Source organism: Numida meleagris, chromosome 18, assembly GCF_002078875.1.
Source record: "Numida meleagris isolate 19003 breed g44 Domestic line chromosome 18, NumMel1.0, whole genome shotgun sequence".
Taxonomy (NCBI): Eukaryota; Metazoa; Chordata; class Aves; order Galliformes; family Numididae; genus Numida; species Numida meleagris.
In genome coordinates this window covers 3,147,086-3,163,101 of record NC_034426.1, presented here as the reverse complement: position 1 = coordinate 3,163,101, position 16,016 = coordinate 3,147,086, and the positions used below count along the sequence as shown (strand labels likewise).

General features: G+C 43.6%; 2 protein-coding genes across 7 annotated transcripts in view; one reads left to right on the top strand and one right to left on the bottom strand.

Annotated features, from left to right (window-relative positions):
* Positions 1-513, bottom strand: part of UBE2G1 (ubiquitin conjugating enzyme E2 G1) — a 25,131-nt gene extending 24,618 nt beyond the window's left edge. For both annotated transcript variants that reach the window (XR_002443976.1, XM_021415594.1), the window contains exon 1: positions 123-513. Coding sequence is in view for 1 of the 2 variants with exons in the window: in XM_021415594.1 (XP_021271269.1) it covers positions 123-498 (376 nt within the window). In the remaining variant the exon portion in view is untranslated. The remainder of the gene's footprint in view (positions 1-122) is intronic.
* SPNS3 (sphingolipid transporter 3 (putative)) overlaps positions 7,419-16,016 on the top strand; it is a 32,453-nt gene continuing 23,855 nt past the window's right edge. For 3 of the 5 annotated variants that reach the window (XM_021415592.1, XM_021415591.1, XM_021415593.1), the window contains exon 1: positions 14,693-14,781. Coding sequence is in view for 2 of the 5 variants with exons in the window: in XM_021415590.1 (XP_021271265.1) it covers positions 8,478-8,726 (249 nt within the window). In the remaining 3 variants the exon portion in view is untranslated. Of the gene's footprint in view, positions 8,727-14,243; positions 14,782-16,016 lie in introns of those variants that run through there. The other 2 variants (XM_021415589.1, XM_021415590.1) reach the window with 2 other exon arrangements.

The following is a 16,016-nucleotide window of genomic DNA, read 5'->3' as shown; positions in this document are numbered from 1 at the left end:
CCGCCCGTCCGCCCGCCCCCTCCTCAGCCGGGCCCCCTCCCCCACCGCAGGCCCCGTCCTCCCCTCGGCACCGTTCTTCCGTCTCCTCGCGGCCCCCCCGGCTGGGCTCCAGCCGCGGGTACCTGCTAGCTGTCTCCGCAGTAACAAGGCGGACTGGAGCTCCGTCATTCTCCCCCTTTCTGCCCGCGGAGTGAGTCCCGAGGACGGCGCGGCTCCCGGTGCTCCCAGCGCCCGAGGCGGCGGCGAGTGGCCCTCAGCCCGCCCGCACCGCGCCCGCCGCCACAGCACGCAGGGTCCCTGCCAGGGGCGCGCGGCCGTGGCTCCGTGCCGCCCTCCTCCTCGCCGCCACCTCCTCCTCCCCCCGCCCGCCAGGAATTTCACTGCACTCCGCTCCGCTGTGCGCAGGCGCACTCCGGGCGGCCACCGGCCCTTCCGCGCCGCCATCTTGGGAGTGACCGCGGGGCGGGGAGGCGGGGTGAGGCGCGCTTCGGCCGCCATCTTGAGAAGGTCACGTTTCAGCTTGGCGCCTCGCTGAGGGCAGCGGGTCTCCTGAGGGCAGCAGCCGTGAGCTTCCTTCAGGTACCTGGCGGCTGTCCTCAGCTATGGCGCTGCACAAGCTGCATTGGATGAGCTTAGTGCTCTTTTCCAACCTTAATGATTCTAAGGCTGTTCTCACATATGGAGCTGTATATAACAGCGTTTTGTCCTCACTCGAAGCCCTCACGTTGCTGCCATCTCCCACGCCCAGCAGAAGACACGGTTATTATTTTGCTAAGCGAAGCAGTGCTGGCTGCTGGAAAGTTGCTCGCTGCAGTCTGCGCGGGATTGCTGCAGTGTGGGAGGCTCTGCCGGGGCGTGAGGGGAGCGCCGGGCAGAGCTGCAGGCTGCCGGGGCGGGAGGAGGCTGAACATCGCCTCAGCAAAACCTTCCTCGCACTTGTGAGGTAAAGGCGGTCTCCCTGTTGAATTCTCTGCTTTTACAAGTTAATTGTTAAAGAAATGCAGTTTCTGGCTGATTGGACGAGCAGTTATTATCAGTGACAGAAATTGGGAAACTCCCTGCTCCATTGCAAGGAGTTGCTACAAAGGATTTATCCTGTACGATTTTGCCAAAATGTTTTTCACAAAAGCAGCCCTCTTCATTTTTTTCTGCTACGAGGAATTTGTTTGTGTACATCAAACTTGTCTTTGCAACGAGAGCAAGAAACCCAGGATAGAAGAGATGCTTTTATTAGGCAATGCTGAAGTCTTTTCCCCTGCTGCAATTTGGAAATCCTGTTATAGTCCGAGAGTTTCATTACTGTACTCCAACAATTAATCAGAATACTATTCTCAGACATTCTGGCAATTCTGATTAAATCTGTGTCCTCTTCAATGATTAAAGTAGGATGAAAGAAGACATCCCACAGCATATGCTGCTGTTACTGAAATTCATCTTATAAATGGTGTTCTTAGCCAAAGAAAGTCCTTGTGAAAGTCTTTCCCTTTGTAGGTTAACTCTAATTCCCAAATGTATTTTTTTATTTATATTTTGTTATTGCATCAGTCAGGCTCACTCAGTCTTATAAAAGCAACCTACCTATTTAAACATAGAAAGCTATCATGTGCAAGTTCATTTTGTAAACTTGATATGCTAAGAGACAGTCACCCAGATTGGAATTCAGGCGTGTTGATGGGAAGTGACACTATTCTGGGTGGTATTTCTGTTTCAGGAATAAAAGGTAGGCTCTGTTCACAGTGTCAGTTAAGCCAGCACTAAATTCACTCAACTTTCTGTACCTGAGTCAATTCAGGCATGAGTGCACATTTCTGACAGTGCTATTAATAGAGAACCTAACTACGGCATTGCAGACTGAAAGGTTATATAAAAGAACTCTATTTCTATTACAACATAATCAAAATAATCCTGAATTTCACCATTAGGTCACTCATTGGAGGTCACCTTACTTGAGAGGCAAAGTCTCCTATGGCTTATATATGATTTCCTTGAGAGGAACATAAGAGGCTGTGGGCTGGAAGAGGAGGGATACGGTTTAAGCAGGCATAGATGACCTGGATTCCTTTATTCTACCAGCAGATTTAATCCTCATTTACAAAAATAATATGTGTTTCTTTATAGGAAGGTCTGGCAATTGGAAGTACCCTAACCTTGCTCTGTCAAATCACCTTGTGTGCAGAACACGTCTACTGCTGGTCAGGGCAGGTGACATAAACTTGTTTAGTGTTTCTTTACAGCAGTAAAGACTCTGTGGAATCCCATCATGAAAATGAAGCTGTCATGCCACAGTGAAGTGGGAACTCTGTTGGCTTGCGGTTCATGTTGTTTGTCCTTGATCACAACTGGCTATCTGCAAAGAGACAAAAGCATTTCTGTGGCTAGATAAAGTGATCTTCTGTTCTGTTAATATCCAACTTCTATACTCCTTATGCACAAACACCTTATCCCAATTGTTTGGTGAGGCAATATGCAGTACTTTTTAGGAAAAGATCTCAGGAAAGGAGAAATTCATTTCTTAAATTAATTTTACCATCTCTGATTTGCTGCCTGTCTGCCGCAGTCTCTCCCATCTCTGCATTAAATAGAAAGGCAAGAAGAATTTAGATTACTTTTTCTTTCCTGTAACTATTTCTTGTCTGATGTTTGTCAGATCTTATAGATGTTTGCTGTGGTCCTTATTGCGACAATCTTAGGTAGGGCATATTCACTGTCGTTCATCTTGTAGTTAGAATAGGAAATTCTGGAAGTTTTTTTTGTCACCTTCAGCATCTTGCATTGCTTGAATATCTTTTATTTGACTTTCTCTCCCAGCTTCTCACTCAACACAAATCACAGATTACGCTAGTCAGAGTTGCTGTTCAAGAGAGAATCTTCGGTCTGGATTCATACTGTTAGCAACATCTGCTCCCCTACTTCAGCTTCTTGGCAAAAGCAAGAAGCTGATGGTAAGGCAGACATAGCTCCCTGTAACATGTTCAGCAATGTTCCGCTGATTTTACATGCTGGGATCAGCAAGAAGACATTTTAAATGATAACAATGTGAGGTATCAGTTTTAGGCTTTAAAAAATTTCCACTTAGGCAAATGAGAACCATGTTGTAGCCATTATAACATTTGCAAGTTTCAGTTTCCTGCAGTTGATACCAAGCAAATAAGTGTTTGTTTGTTTTTAACGGTGAAGGCTACATGTTTCTCAAGTCTTGTATTCTGGATCCAAATTGTTACCAGGAAAAAGTACCAGTTTGCTGAGCTGTGGTGTACCTGTCTACCCTCTCACACTTGTTTCAGCTGTACATTCCCTGCTATGCAAGAAATTTACTCTAAGGAGACTCTTTTAGAGTGATCCTTGACGACATTTGCACGTGAATGGTAAAATCTAAATTAGTTCTTCCTATATTGTATGGAAAAGTAAGATCCAACCACTACCATGAATGTACCATGAAAGCAAATGCTCTGAAAATTGCTTATCAGAGAGAACTTGGGAAAAAGGAGACAGCAATTCACTTATTTTGTCTTTGATTCATAGCTCCCTGCTGTCTTGAACAAAAGCGCAACAAAAACTAAAAGCTGTTTTGTTTCCAATTATGTATGACCCATAAATGAAGTAGAAGACTGAACCTGGCGCTGAGCGCTCCAGTCTGTCCAGAAATACTTTGTGTAAGTTCAAGGCTACTGCTACGTAACAGGTTCAAAAGTTTAGCTCTTACTCAAGTGTTGTTGGGCTCACGTTTCACTGGGAAGTGAGTGTGCCTGTGAAGAAGGGGGGTTTCCTAAAAAAAAATGGACCAGTAAACCAGAGGCATGGCAGTCAGAGAAACCCGGGACGGGGCAGTTGCAGCTGCTCCAACACGTCTCTTCAGAACATACCTCAGTGCGGAGTCTGATGAAAATGTTTATATTTATTTGCATTGTAGCAATGTTCAGATTCTGCAACTGAGATCAGAGTCTGTCTGGGTTAACGCTAATCCTTGATGATCCCTGTAGAGTTAAGAATCTCTATTTCTTCTGTAAGAGTGCGAATAGTTAGGCTGGACATGGGCAGCAGGCCGTGGTGCTAAACTGATGTGTCCAACATGCCAGAGCAAGCCCGGACAGGAGCCAGAAATTGGAGCTAGTCCTGACTTCCATTCCCCGATACATGAAACCACAATGGCTTTGATGTCCAAACCTTGCCCTGCGTCTGTCCCTTGTTCCTTAACCCCAGCAGTATTCCGCCTATAGGTCACTGACCACAGATAACGGTTTCAGTAGCAGCACAAAGTGTGGAAAATAATTGTTTGTGCCAGGGAGAGGAGATAGAAGAGATGTGGATGTAAACTAAGTTATTCACCAAGGGATGACACCTCCCATGTCATGACATGACTTTCGGATAAGATTTCTGGTATTAAGCTACCTGGAGAAGAATGGTTATGGTAAAAGTGTTTCTGGAATGGCAGGCAATCCTTGCGGATCCGCATGCTAGAGCTGACTCAGTCTCTTTGCTGGATGGCCTCCTTTAAGACCTGCATAAACCCAAATGAGCTTGTTCTAAACTTTATTTGTGTAGGTTTATACTGTTACTTGAAGAGGGAGCACTCTCAGCTAGGAAACTGAGACTTTGCTTGCTCATTAGTCAGCACCAGGGCAAGATGTCTGCTTTAGAGGTGTTCACTTTAGACAATATGAGCGTGGTTTTTTGAGAATACATTGCATTTCTTGCCTCATTATTAGTGAAAAACAATTAACTGCAAAGTCAAACCAAAGATGAAAGCAGCAGAAATTAATGACTTCACTGACTGTCAAAATCGTTATGGGAAGGGTTAAACTCAATTGAAGAAATGCATTTTTCTAGCTTGTATTTCTACAGAACTGAGTCTGAGAAATTTTTGCTTTGCTGCCTGCAACGCCTGCCCTAACTGACAATCAGTTTAATCCACCTGATGGAAAGCAGTCATGAGATCCACTGCTGCGTCCGTTTTCAATCCTTGGAACGAATACTGGATGTGAAATATGAGGCAGGTCGTCATTGATTTGCCTTTTCTGAAATGCTGGGATGTTACTGCGAGAAAATAAACACCAGAATTCTCAGGTGAAGAAAACAAAGGCATGTGCTTGAAAGTGGTTATTTCTATGTAAATTTGGAGTCTGAACTTAAAACAGTTCTCATGTTTCGTACTTCTATTGTAGGTGTAAACTAGATATTTAAATAATTGATTCACAATTTTAAATGGCAAGTAGGAAATCTTAATTTACATCATTTATTTTAGTCATATTTTACATCTATAATTGTTAATTCTTTACCTGAATAAGAGCAGATTCATCGTGCCTGACAGGATGTTCATCTCTTTTAGTCTGAAGGACAAGAGTAGTCATTAATTTAAGATCATCAGGTATGTATTCACACGTTTGATTTTGTTGTTTTTTTAAGTCATTAAGACGCTAAGTATTACTTGATATCTTTTGTTTATTAGTGAGTTTTTAACCAATTATTTCTGGTAAGTTATACTTATATGGGATCTAAGATTCAATTAAAATGTGCAAAGGAGATATTAATGAGAGATGAAAGGTTGTTTTTAGTTCCCTCAACTTCCAAAATACTAATACTAGCAGATCTTATCCTCCCACAAGCTTAAGCTTCCTACAGCTTAATTTTACTCATAGTTTGGAAAAGGGGAAAACCAAGAGCTGCCCTCCTTTTTCAGATTCCTGTTGAGTTCTCAACTCCAAACAACCAGGCACCAGAATGAACTTGTTGAACAATCTCAATTGAAGAATTCCATTTCTTCCTGCACCTGCAGATGAAGCTGCTGCTATACAGGCCAGGTCAGCACTCAGTGGGCTATTTCCAGTCACTCACCAGACACTACTTCCAGACACCCACCAGTTTGGTGATTTGACTTTCTCTGACATTTCCACAGCCAGCCTGGACTGCAGGTGTATTTTGTACTTCATGATTCTACATTTCACTTTAGTTTGTATGTCCTAATTTCACATTTTATTTTGAATGGCTCTGTCTTTTAAAGGGCAGACGTTCAGTTTAAATCAAAGCACGACACTTTAAAATTTGGTTTGCTCTTTAAACTGGTTCGATTCTTTGTTTTTGCTCACATTTTGCAAAGTGATGCTATCCCTTACCTCAAATTGTGGCTACTAACCATTGTTGATAAGGCAAAGAAGTACTTGGCAAAGTTATTTTCTTCCTGGGACAGTCTGTTACCTATGCTCCTATTCAAAAACATGACAGCACCTTTCTGGTACAAACTCGTCGGTTTTTGTTTTTTTCCAAGTAAATATGCCAGCTGATGCTGACATCAATGCTCTTATTGATAGGACTTGTGGCCAAGTGTGAGTATTACTTTCTGCTATGTGTTATTTTTAGCTTACAACAGTGTTACATTACAAAGGACCGTGACTGAAGACTAAGTATTGACTATTAATGAAAAGAGTCTGAAGTGCCACTTTGAGCAAGGAATAGAGGCTTTGCTGAGTTGCTGACTTGTAAGAAAAAAGAAATTGTAGTTCTTTCACTGGTCCTTAACTTGTTTTAAAGACAAATAGCTACTAGAACCATGAGAAGAAAATCCTGTTATTAGTAGCCTGCCAGTCTGTATTACAATGCTGAATTGAAAATGTATATAATGTGCAAATACCAGCATGATTCCAGGCAAGAAAAAAAGAATGGTGTACACATACCCTTTAATTTTACATGGAAGACCTTTTCAGACCATCTTCAGACCAGGTAAAATTGCTGGTAATATAAAGAGTGGATGGAAGGAGACTATGAATGGAATGAATGAATAGCAAAGTATAGGATGTGAATATGTCTAGTCTTCTAGTGGAATACAGTGCTAAAAATACCTGGTCCAATGGTATGAAAGGAGGAATTCTTCCCAACTGCTCAGCTCCCGGATTACTGATATAACTCATAGATCATCCTTCCCACACTTCACCTTGCTTTCTCTGTCTTCATGGGTTTTTTGTCTTTGTTTCATCAGAAGGAGACATTGGACAGGTGGAGCCAAGCTGACAAACTTCATTACCAATAGCTGATTAAAATCAAACTAAAGATGCACAGCAAGTGAGTATGGCCACTTTCTGCATTGGTTCTCTTGTGGAAGTTATCCTCTGCCTATGGTGGGTAACCATCAGTGATACTATGAATATATTCTAATCCCTATTTCCTATCTAAATTACAGAATCATAGACTGGCCTGGGTTGAAAAGGACCATAATGATCATCAGGTTTCAATCCCCCTGCTGAGTGCACGTTCGCCAACCACTAGACCAGGCTGCCCAGAGCCACGTCCAGCCTGGCCTTGAATGCCTCCAGGGATAGGGCGTCCACAACCTCCTTGGGCAACCTGTTCCAGTGCCTCACCACCCTCTGAGTGAAAAACTTCCTCCTAATATCGAACCTAAATCTCCCTTGTCTTTGTTTAAAACCATTCCCCCTTGTCCTATCACTGTCCACCCCTGTAAACAGTCATACCCCCTCCTGTTTATACACTCAAAACCACTTTATAAGTTAAATCACTTTATAAGTTTCAGTACTTTCACATATTTGCTGAATAGCTGTCATAAACGTCAGCATCCTGGGTTTAGTGTGAATAAGAGCCTCAAAATGACAACATTTCTTCTGTTGCTGGCAGAATTTCCCAGTGCTAGCAATTATGCACAGCAATAGAGAGTTCATGTACTTACCCTTACCAAAGCAGTGAACACAGTTACACTTTGCCTTACTGGAAGCAGTCAGAGTGGCCATTATGTTGCTTTGTGCTGGACATGCTTCTGGGAAGTAAAGGCATTCCAACACTAAATTAGATTATTGCGAATTTAAATCTCTGCTTATTCAAGTTTTTGAATAACCCTAACTCTAACATTCTCCATAGTGGTCAAGGTTCTGTGTTCACTTGTGGAACAGTCTCTTTTTCAGTCTGAAGCTAGCAGGGCTAGGGAAAGAGAGACATCACAGGGAAAGGCCTCTATTTTTGTTCTGACAATGTCTGTTTGTCATTACTTGTAATAAATGGCACCTTATCTGTTATTCTGTCCTCTTAATTAAGAGGCCTCTGGTGTATAACAGTGAAGACTGCAGTGATCACCTAATAGCTCTTCTAGGAATTAATGTTTCACCGTGGAAGAAAGGTCAAAACATAGGTTAAATAGACATTTAATCCCATGGGTTTTGTTTTTTTTTCCAAATCCATGCAGATTTCACAGCCATTTGTTCTGCTATAACTGTAGCAGAATCATCCACAATCCTGAAATGTGATAAATCCAGTTATCAGGTGCACTATTAAACGTGAGCTTGAGTTAAAAGAAATGGTAGAGGCAAAAATAGTTAAACTGGTTTGCAAGACAGTGTCTTTGACGCAGGGTAACTATAATGCCTCGCTTTTCATGACCTCCACAAGCTGTTCTGCGCTTGAGTAAATCTCAGCTAGAAGAGGAAGCTCTGTTCCAGTGATGTGCCGCTTCCCCTTTTGTCCAATGCAAATGCAAAATGTGCTCACTTGCAAAGAGGTTTTGCTCTCGTTCTTATTTTAACTCGTGGCAAAATCATACAGATACAACTGAGGAGCACGTTACCTGTGCAGTGAGACATGTGGATAAGCTCCTCGCGATGTTTCCATACAGCTGCAGTTTGCTTCTTAATTTTAAAGGTGTAGGAGAAGAGGCTGAGCTAGCATCCTTCCCCAGACAAACGCACAATCTGCGTGGCTGGAAGCTGAAAACTATACATGGATTATATGTAAGTAATAAGAAAAAAGGTGGACTTTATAGAGTGTGTATAGTACTGTGCAGAGAAAGCATTTCACTTGGAAATGCAGATGAGGTGGTACAAAGGGTGTGGTAATTTAAAAATGTGACATCTATTGAAGCTCACAGATTGAGAATCCTCCTGGCAGATATTTTTCAATTAAGTGTATAGTGAAACAAGTGCTTCAGTTGGTTTTCTTGAAGTTCTTTAGTAACAAAAGTCTGCTTGTGAAGTGTTCTGGACTCATGACTACTGTTGGTCTGGATGGATCTGTGCATGGTGATACAGCTGTTCCATGAGATGTGTGCAGAAGCAAGTGATGCACAAACTGAGTAATGGCTCATACTGTTAGCTCTGCCTGCAAAGAGTTGCAGAACAGTCACTGGCAATCCAGTCATGTATGGTTGAGTCTGATTATTCAGCTTCTACATTTAATTCTAATATGCTAAGTATTTCATAACACTATTTTAACCCATTAGCAGTTATTACCTGAATGTTAATCCTGTCTAAATGTGGCCACAAACAATACACTGAGGTAGAGCAGATTCACCAAACTACAGGCGCAGAATTTCTCAAACTGCAGTCAAAGAGGAGCGCTGAGGCTTCCTTCTTTCTGGCCAGTATGGGCTGTGTATTGTAAGGGAATAAGTATTTGGTGAATGTGCAGCAGTCAGAGGAACTGTGATGCAAGGAAAATATACACACTGGTGGAGGAGTCGTCTCTGGGGTTTTGCAATATGGCCTTTTATGATATATGATATACTATATATAATACAACTGGAGCTGAAAACCATGCTGAATTTTGAGCATGATTACATTACTTGAGTAGCCTGCTCTCATCACAAATCTGTAATTGGTTAAAACTGTTGATCAAACTGCTGTTCCTCCAGATATGCAATCCAGGTACTGATGTCTAGGTCTATGTATGCCTCTATGTGTTATCAGTGCAGAGTATGTTCAAAACCAGAAGTGGATTATTGTACATTCACAATTAAACAGAGACCACAGTGACAAACCTTAAAAAAAACACAGCTTCATGCCTAAGACATTTTCCCTGCACAGCTCTTTCATGGTCATCATTGTTGTCTTTGTATCGCCTTGGAGTGGAACATACCAGGTAGGTCCAAACATCCATTATTAAGTTGACTGCCTGGAAGAGTTACGTTGAACATTCTTTTCTGAACTTGTCAGACACCATATTTACTAAGTACTGGGGCAATCCATGTAGCAGTTATTTGTAGGATCTTAAGATTTATGAATTTGCTTCCATCACGTATATTTAAAACGCATAAGGGTTGCGCCTCAAAATGCCGACCATTCCCACATATGTTTGCAAACACACACAGGCTTGTATTCTCTTTTTGCTACTTTATGTTCTTTGTCTGGGTGATGCAGGAGAGAGGGAAGATACCAAACTCAGCTTGCTTCTTTCTTCCTAAGACCAGTATTGTTAGATCTAGTCAAATATTAAAGTTATTTCCATATTGAATTCTTCATACATTTTGTTGCTGCTTGCTCTTCAAGGGGGTTAATAAACTTATTTTATTTTGTATGTAGAAATGGTTTGGAGTTAATCAGGATAATAAAATAATCCTCAATTTCCATCTTGCTGACAACTTGGTTCACTAATAACGGACCTTCTGACCCGGCTTTCTGAGAAAGCTCTGGCAAAATCCTCAGAGCAGTTCCTGGATGTGGCAGTCTCAGTCCGCAGGATGTTTGACCGTGAAGGGGTATTTGGATAAGGAAAGACATTCAAGGGCATTTTGTAGTAGATACTTGAAATCCTCTCAGGGGAAACTGGAGGCTCTCACATCAGTTGTCTGTGATCTGTCCCATCTCCATTGCAGGCAGGGCTTGCTTGTTGGCAGCATCTCACCTGGTTTTAATTAAACTGGCAGGAATGCACCAGTGGCTGTAACGTCCGCTGCTTCCACAAGTCTGAGTTGGTTAGCACAGCGCTGCGTGTGAGCACATAAGGCACCTCCTCACTAGCTGCCTCCCACTGGCACCACTGGCTTTTTCCTGCTAGTGAGAACGGCAGCGCAGGGCAGGGTTGTGGCCAAGTAAGGGTAGGTGCCTCAGGCGGAGCGCATAGCGCAGCAGTGACCCACCAGGACTGCTGCCCTGATGCTGAGCGGGTGCCTCGACAGACAGGACACTCCAGATGAGTCATGGCCAAGGACTCCCACGATGAGTAATAGCTGAGAAGAATTCTGTTGAATGCTCTGTTTGAAACAAGTCAGCTTCCTAAGCGCATAAAAGTGCCATAGCTTGGCCTGCTGAGTGTCAGCCCACCAGCTCTAACCGTCACCAAATGTGTGCGTTCCTCTGGGGACTCTCAGTTGCAATTGTCAGGTTCAGCCATCAAAACAACTTCTGCTACCACAGCCAGATGCAGAACGGGGTAAGAAAATACGTTGCCGTGTGCATGGACTAGTGCCAACAGCGTAGAATAAACAGGTTCCAACTTGCTGCTACCATAGAAGGATTTAACTGCTGGTGACTTCTTGCATGACACAGCAATGAGACCGCATGCCTAAATGAACCATCAAGAGAACGGAAACGGAGGAGTATGCCAGGGATGAAAAGCTTCTTCTTGTAGTGCATCCACACCGGGCACACCTAGCGTAAGCTCTGCAGGCAAACACTGTGCTCTGTTCCAAGACAGTCAGTCTATGCCCTGACTGACGGAAACGAACAAATAAGGAAGAAAAAATATTTGTCTATAAAGAAATGGGCTGTAATCTTACCTAAAAAAAGTTAACTTGTATTGTATGGTGGCTTCCTGTAGTCAATATAGCAGAAGTGAACTGCGACAGAGTTCTGCAGAATCTTTTTGCATGGCGTTGTCAGCACAAACACGAATGTCTTGGTCAGAGAAAATGACAAATAGACAGTTACAGGCAGAACAGCCATCAGAGAACGATGCCTACAAAGGCTGCCAGAGCAAGGCTAAGTCACTGAGGACCTTTTGGCTGTAGGCTTGTACCTAGCAGTGAAAACCTGAGCGGATGGAAAGACATGGCTTGTAACACTGGGGGAAGGGAGAGGAGGGCACTGCTGGCACAGGGTGATGTATGGCACCAGCAGCTGTGGCAGAGTAGTGGTATGCTCAGCACCGAGTTCCTACATGACGATCTGACTCACAAACCTGTGCTGAAGACAGAAAAAAAATGCCAGTGAGTACAGCATCAAAAAGCTGAAAAGCGAAGGGGTGTCTGGAGCGGGGCTCTAGAGGATGCGGGTTAAGGTGATGCTCGGAGGACAGAGCTGGCTGCTACCAGGGCAGTGCTGGTACCCAGCTGGAGTAACAGGAAACAGAAACAGTGAAGAAGGCAAAAGGGGAATCAAAAGCGGAGTCTAGGAAGAATTTGGAGCTGGTGGTTTGATGTTTGTGAGGAGCAGTTTCTGTTTAGACTGCCCCTATCCTTGGAAAATTGGGAGACTGGAAATTCCATTGTAGGAATGCGGAATTGAGTTCTTGGCATAACAGTAATCGTTAGGGATCTGCTTGTGACCACCTCTAAACACGGAGACCGGCAGTGGATGTCAGGAACTGAGAGTGATGGAGGAAGTGCCCAGCAGCACAAAGATGTGTTTGAGCTAAGAGGCACTGAAGCTATCCGGAACAACAGTGAATCCCGAGGAGCTGGCCCCTGGTCACAGGCACGAGGTGTGGCTGGATATCACACAGGGAACATGTTCCTCCGGCAGGACGTGCGGCCCGGGTTCACTATTGCCTTGATTTAGCAGGGAACAAAGGTGAGGAAAAAAAAGCACAACGCAGACTTTCTCTTCCTGTTGTTGAAACCCCCGCTACCACAAGCAGCAGTTCATCGGTTCGAGTCTCCAGCACCTTGCTTAGGCCGCATTAACGAACGCCTGAAGCGAGGTCAGCAGCACGGCCAGCTGCCTGCTCCGCTCTCGGCCCGGGCCGCGTGTGCCCGCGCTTTCAGGGCTGGGTGCGCGCAGGGGCCCGGCCCTGGCGCCGCTACTTGGGCGCCACCCTGCGGCGCAGCGCGGCAGCGCATCCCGGCCGCTCACGTTCCCCGCTGCTCCCAAGCACGGCCGGCTCCTGACAGCGCTGCCTTAGGAAAGCAGGGGATGTATGGATTATGCAGGTAGTCACCGGTGGTTCTGTAGCCCGTAGAAGAGAAAGAGTTGCAGGGGTCATATCGAATAGAGAGCGACAAGCGCTTCCTGATGCGGTAAGTTGGCACGGTGAATTGTTTTCAGGTGCAACCTGACTTAAGTGGAGTTCCTTTGGAGGAGTGGGGACAGATGCCCATAGTCTGTACCTAAATCCTCCCTTAGAAAGTTAAGAGCTAAGATGTTACCAAAAAAAGTTCTCTCTTGTAAAAAAATGAATGTGGACTTATTCCTGATTAAGTTAGGCTGAGCAGGAACATGGCTTCTGGTTCATGACCAACTCGACTTTCATGAAATGAAGACGCAATGAAATACTGCACTGTTGGACACACAGAAGTAGAAGAGGCCAGACCTCACAAGATTGCTGAGAATGCTAGATGCTGCTTTGTTTTTCAGTGTAGTGTGAAACACACAGTCTTTAAAAAAAACCCACCAAAAGCCAACAATGCAGTCTTCTCTTCATCCATGAGTCATAAACTGATCTGTAACTGTTCCACTTAGCTGCCTCACTCTTAAACTCTTACTGTTGATTTTCACTTTAAACTTTCTTAACAGGGTACAAAAAATAAAAGACCCTCTGAAGCTGACAATCCACAAAATGTCTCAAAAGACAAGTGACGAATTATTTGTCCAAAAAGATGAATGTAACAGGAAAATCCGTCCTGGAAAAACGATGAAATGCACTTTTTCAAGTCTGAGTGGACAGAAGAAAGACAGGGAAGAAAGGTGTCTACACGCAGTCGAGAAACCAGAATGCCTTCCTTTCTTCTCCTTTCTTCCCCTTTCAGACCTCTTTTTGGAGGAGAAAGGGGAAGAAATCTGGTTGCTCAATTCAGATGTGTGGAATGAGCACGGTTCCAGCAGGGGTTCTGGTGAGTGTGGTGATGTGGGGTGTTTATTTTCATGTCCGGTTTCATTCCCCCTACCTCCAACAGAAAGTAGTCTGCAATGTGAGTTGTCTGCTTAAATTGCTGCCTTGACCTCAAACCTCAGGATCTTCTTGGAAGGGATTCTGTTCGGGGGGCAAATCTGGCCACTACAGAGCAGGTAGGAGGTAAGGGGACTGCTCAGGTGGTAGGGACGAAATGAGGTGGCCCTGTGTTAAAGGGCAGGGATGTGTGTCCGTGGTGGGGACTGAGATGTGAGCTGCAGAGAAAGCAAATGATTTGTCCAGAGCTGCACAGGAAGTCTGTGGTAAAAGAGGGCTCCAGTCCAAGATAGGTATCGGATCTAGTGAACTAACTTATCTCTTTTCTTTCTCTCTGTTCTGTAGGAAGGCTGTTTTCAGCTCTAGCAACTCACTGAGACCTTGGCAAAGATTGTTAATTACTTTTTTTTTTTTTTTTTGCTATGCAGCGTCTCTGAGATCATTACAAACTTGTGCACTTGTATTTCTTGGAAGCACAGTGGATTATTTTGCTTTTGGCTAAGTTGGTTCTTCACTGTCCTCAAGGTAGGGCACTTCAGTACTTTTGCTCAGCAAAAGCACAGGACTAAAACCTTTTTTTTTTTTGAAGTTCTCCCTGCTGCAAGGAACATTTCACTTCGGTTTTTAGTGGCTGGGCTTTGTCGCCGGAAATGACTTCGTGGCTGAAGTTCCTCATAGCCTGAACACAAAACTGACTTGTAGCTCGCTGCACTAAGCAAGCACTGCGTAGCATACGGTGACTTTCTGCACTGGGAAGTATGCAGAACCCTAGTGCACATGAAAACACAGACTTGCAGTCCAGGGGGCCTCCTGAGGAGCAGAATTATGGAGCTACTGCAGCACGTGTGAGACGAGCTCCACATGTGCCAGTGTCAAGGAACAGTCCAGCAAAGAGAGATTACCTGATAGTTGGTGTGCTATGCTATACAAACCTAATAAATTTCATGGATTGGTTTATTGTACCAGGTAAGCGTCCGTTTCCTCTTTCTGAGGAAAAAGAAATTTCAGTTCTCAACAGCTCTATTTATTCCTCAGTTTCAAATATTCTGTACTGTAGGAGCATACTTCATGTTTTTTCAATCTTTCTTGTTTATCTGCTTTAGCCTGCAGCTCATACTGTCTGTGAAACTTCAACCTATATTCTTGAAAGGCAAATAAATGATGTATTAGCTGTTAGTTGTTAACAGAATGCTATTAAATGCTTAAGATTCATATTTGTAGGCTGTCTGTTATAAGCAAACGTTAGCACACAGAGCAACTGGTCTATTTTTTGTGTCTGGATTTCACAGAGATTTGACTAAGAAACACCTCCATTGTATACAGCAGCTTATCGTGTTGTCTTTGGCTCTGTAGATTAGATGTGGCATTCCTTCATCCAAAGAACAGCAATGTCATTCCCCACATTACAAGTATGAAAATTATGTGCAAGTTTCTTTAAGGAAGGCTTAACTTCCTCATGAGCTGATGGAATTTGTATGATTTCTGCACTGAAGAGTGTAATATAATTCTGCAAAGAGAATGGAGACCCATTTCCCTGAGCATCACCTACCAAATTTACAAGTCTTCCAAAACATGATTCTTTGATTATGTATTAATTTGTCTATTTGTTTATTGACCTAAGCATGAGCAACGAAGCATTGCTTCTGTTAAACCACTGGGAAATGTGTTTTATTTTTTCTCTTCACGTGTAAACTGTGGCTGGTATGAATTCTTCTTCTTAGAGTCACTCCTAAGCATCCATCCAGCTTCTGGGGTCGTACCTGGAAACTGGAGGGCAGACTTATGAGCTTACTGTATTTTACCTCTGAGTGGCCTGGAAATCATAGATATTTAAAAACCTCAAATTAATATCTAGTGTTTGCACACAAACTAATCACTTTTACTACTTAGACCATTAAGAAATTGAATACATTAAGTCTGTATCTTTAAAAATGGAGAGGTCAATGAATTTAGAAGTTAACGCTTTTTCTGCTGAATGTTTGTTAACCACACATGAAGGGGGAAGGAAGCATGTATGGGCGCATGCTGAATGATACTGCAAGACTGCTAGTGAAAAAAATTCAGTGTATGAATTCTGCTGTCAAATTTCACTGGAGAAGGGTAGGGGACAGGAAGGGATGCAAATTCCTTTGGGTGAGAGCTGGGATGCAGGAGGGGTCGGCACTTGGAAGTATCAAGAGCCAGCAGCCATTTGGCTCATT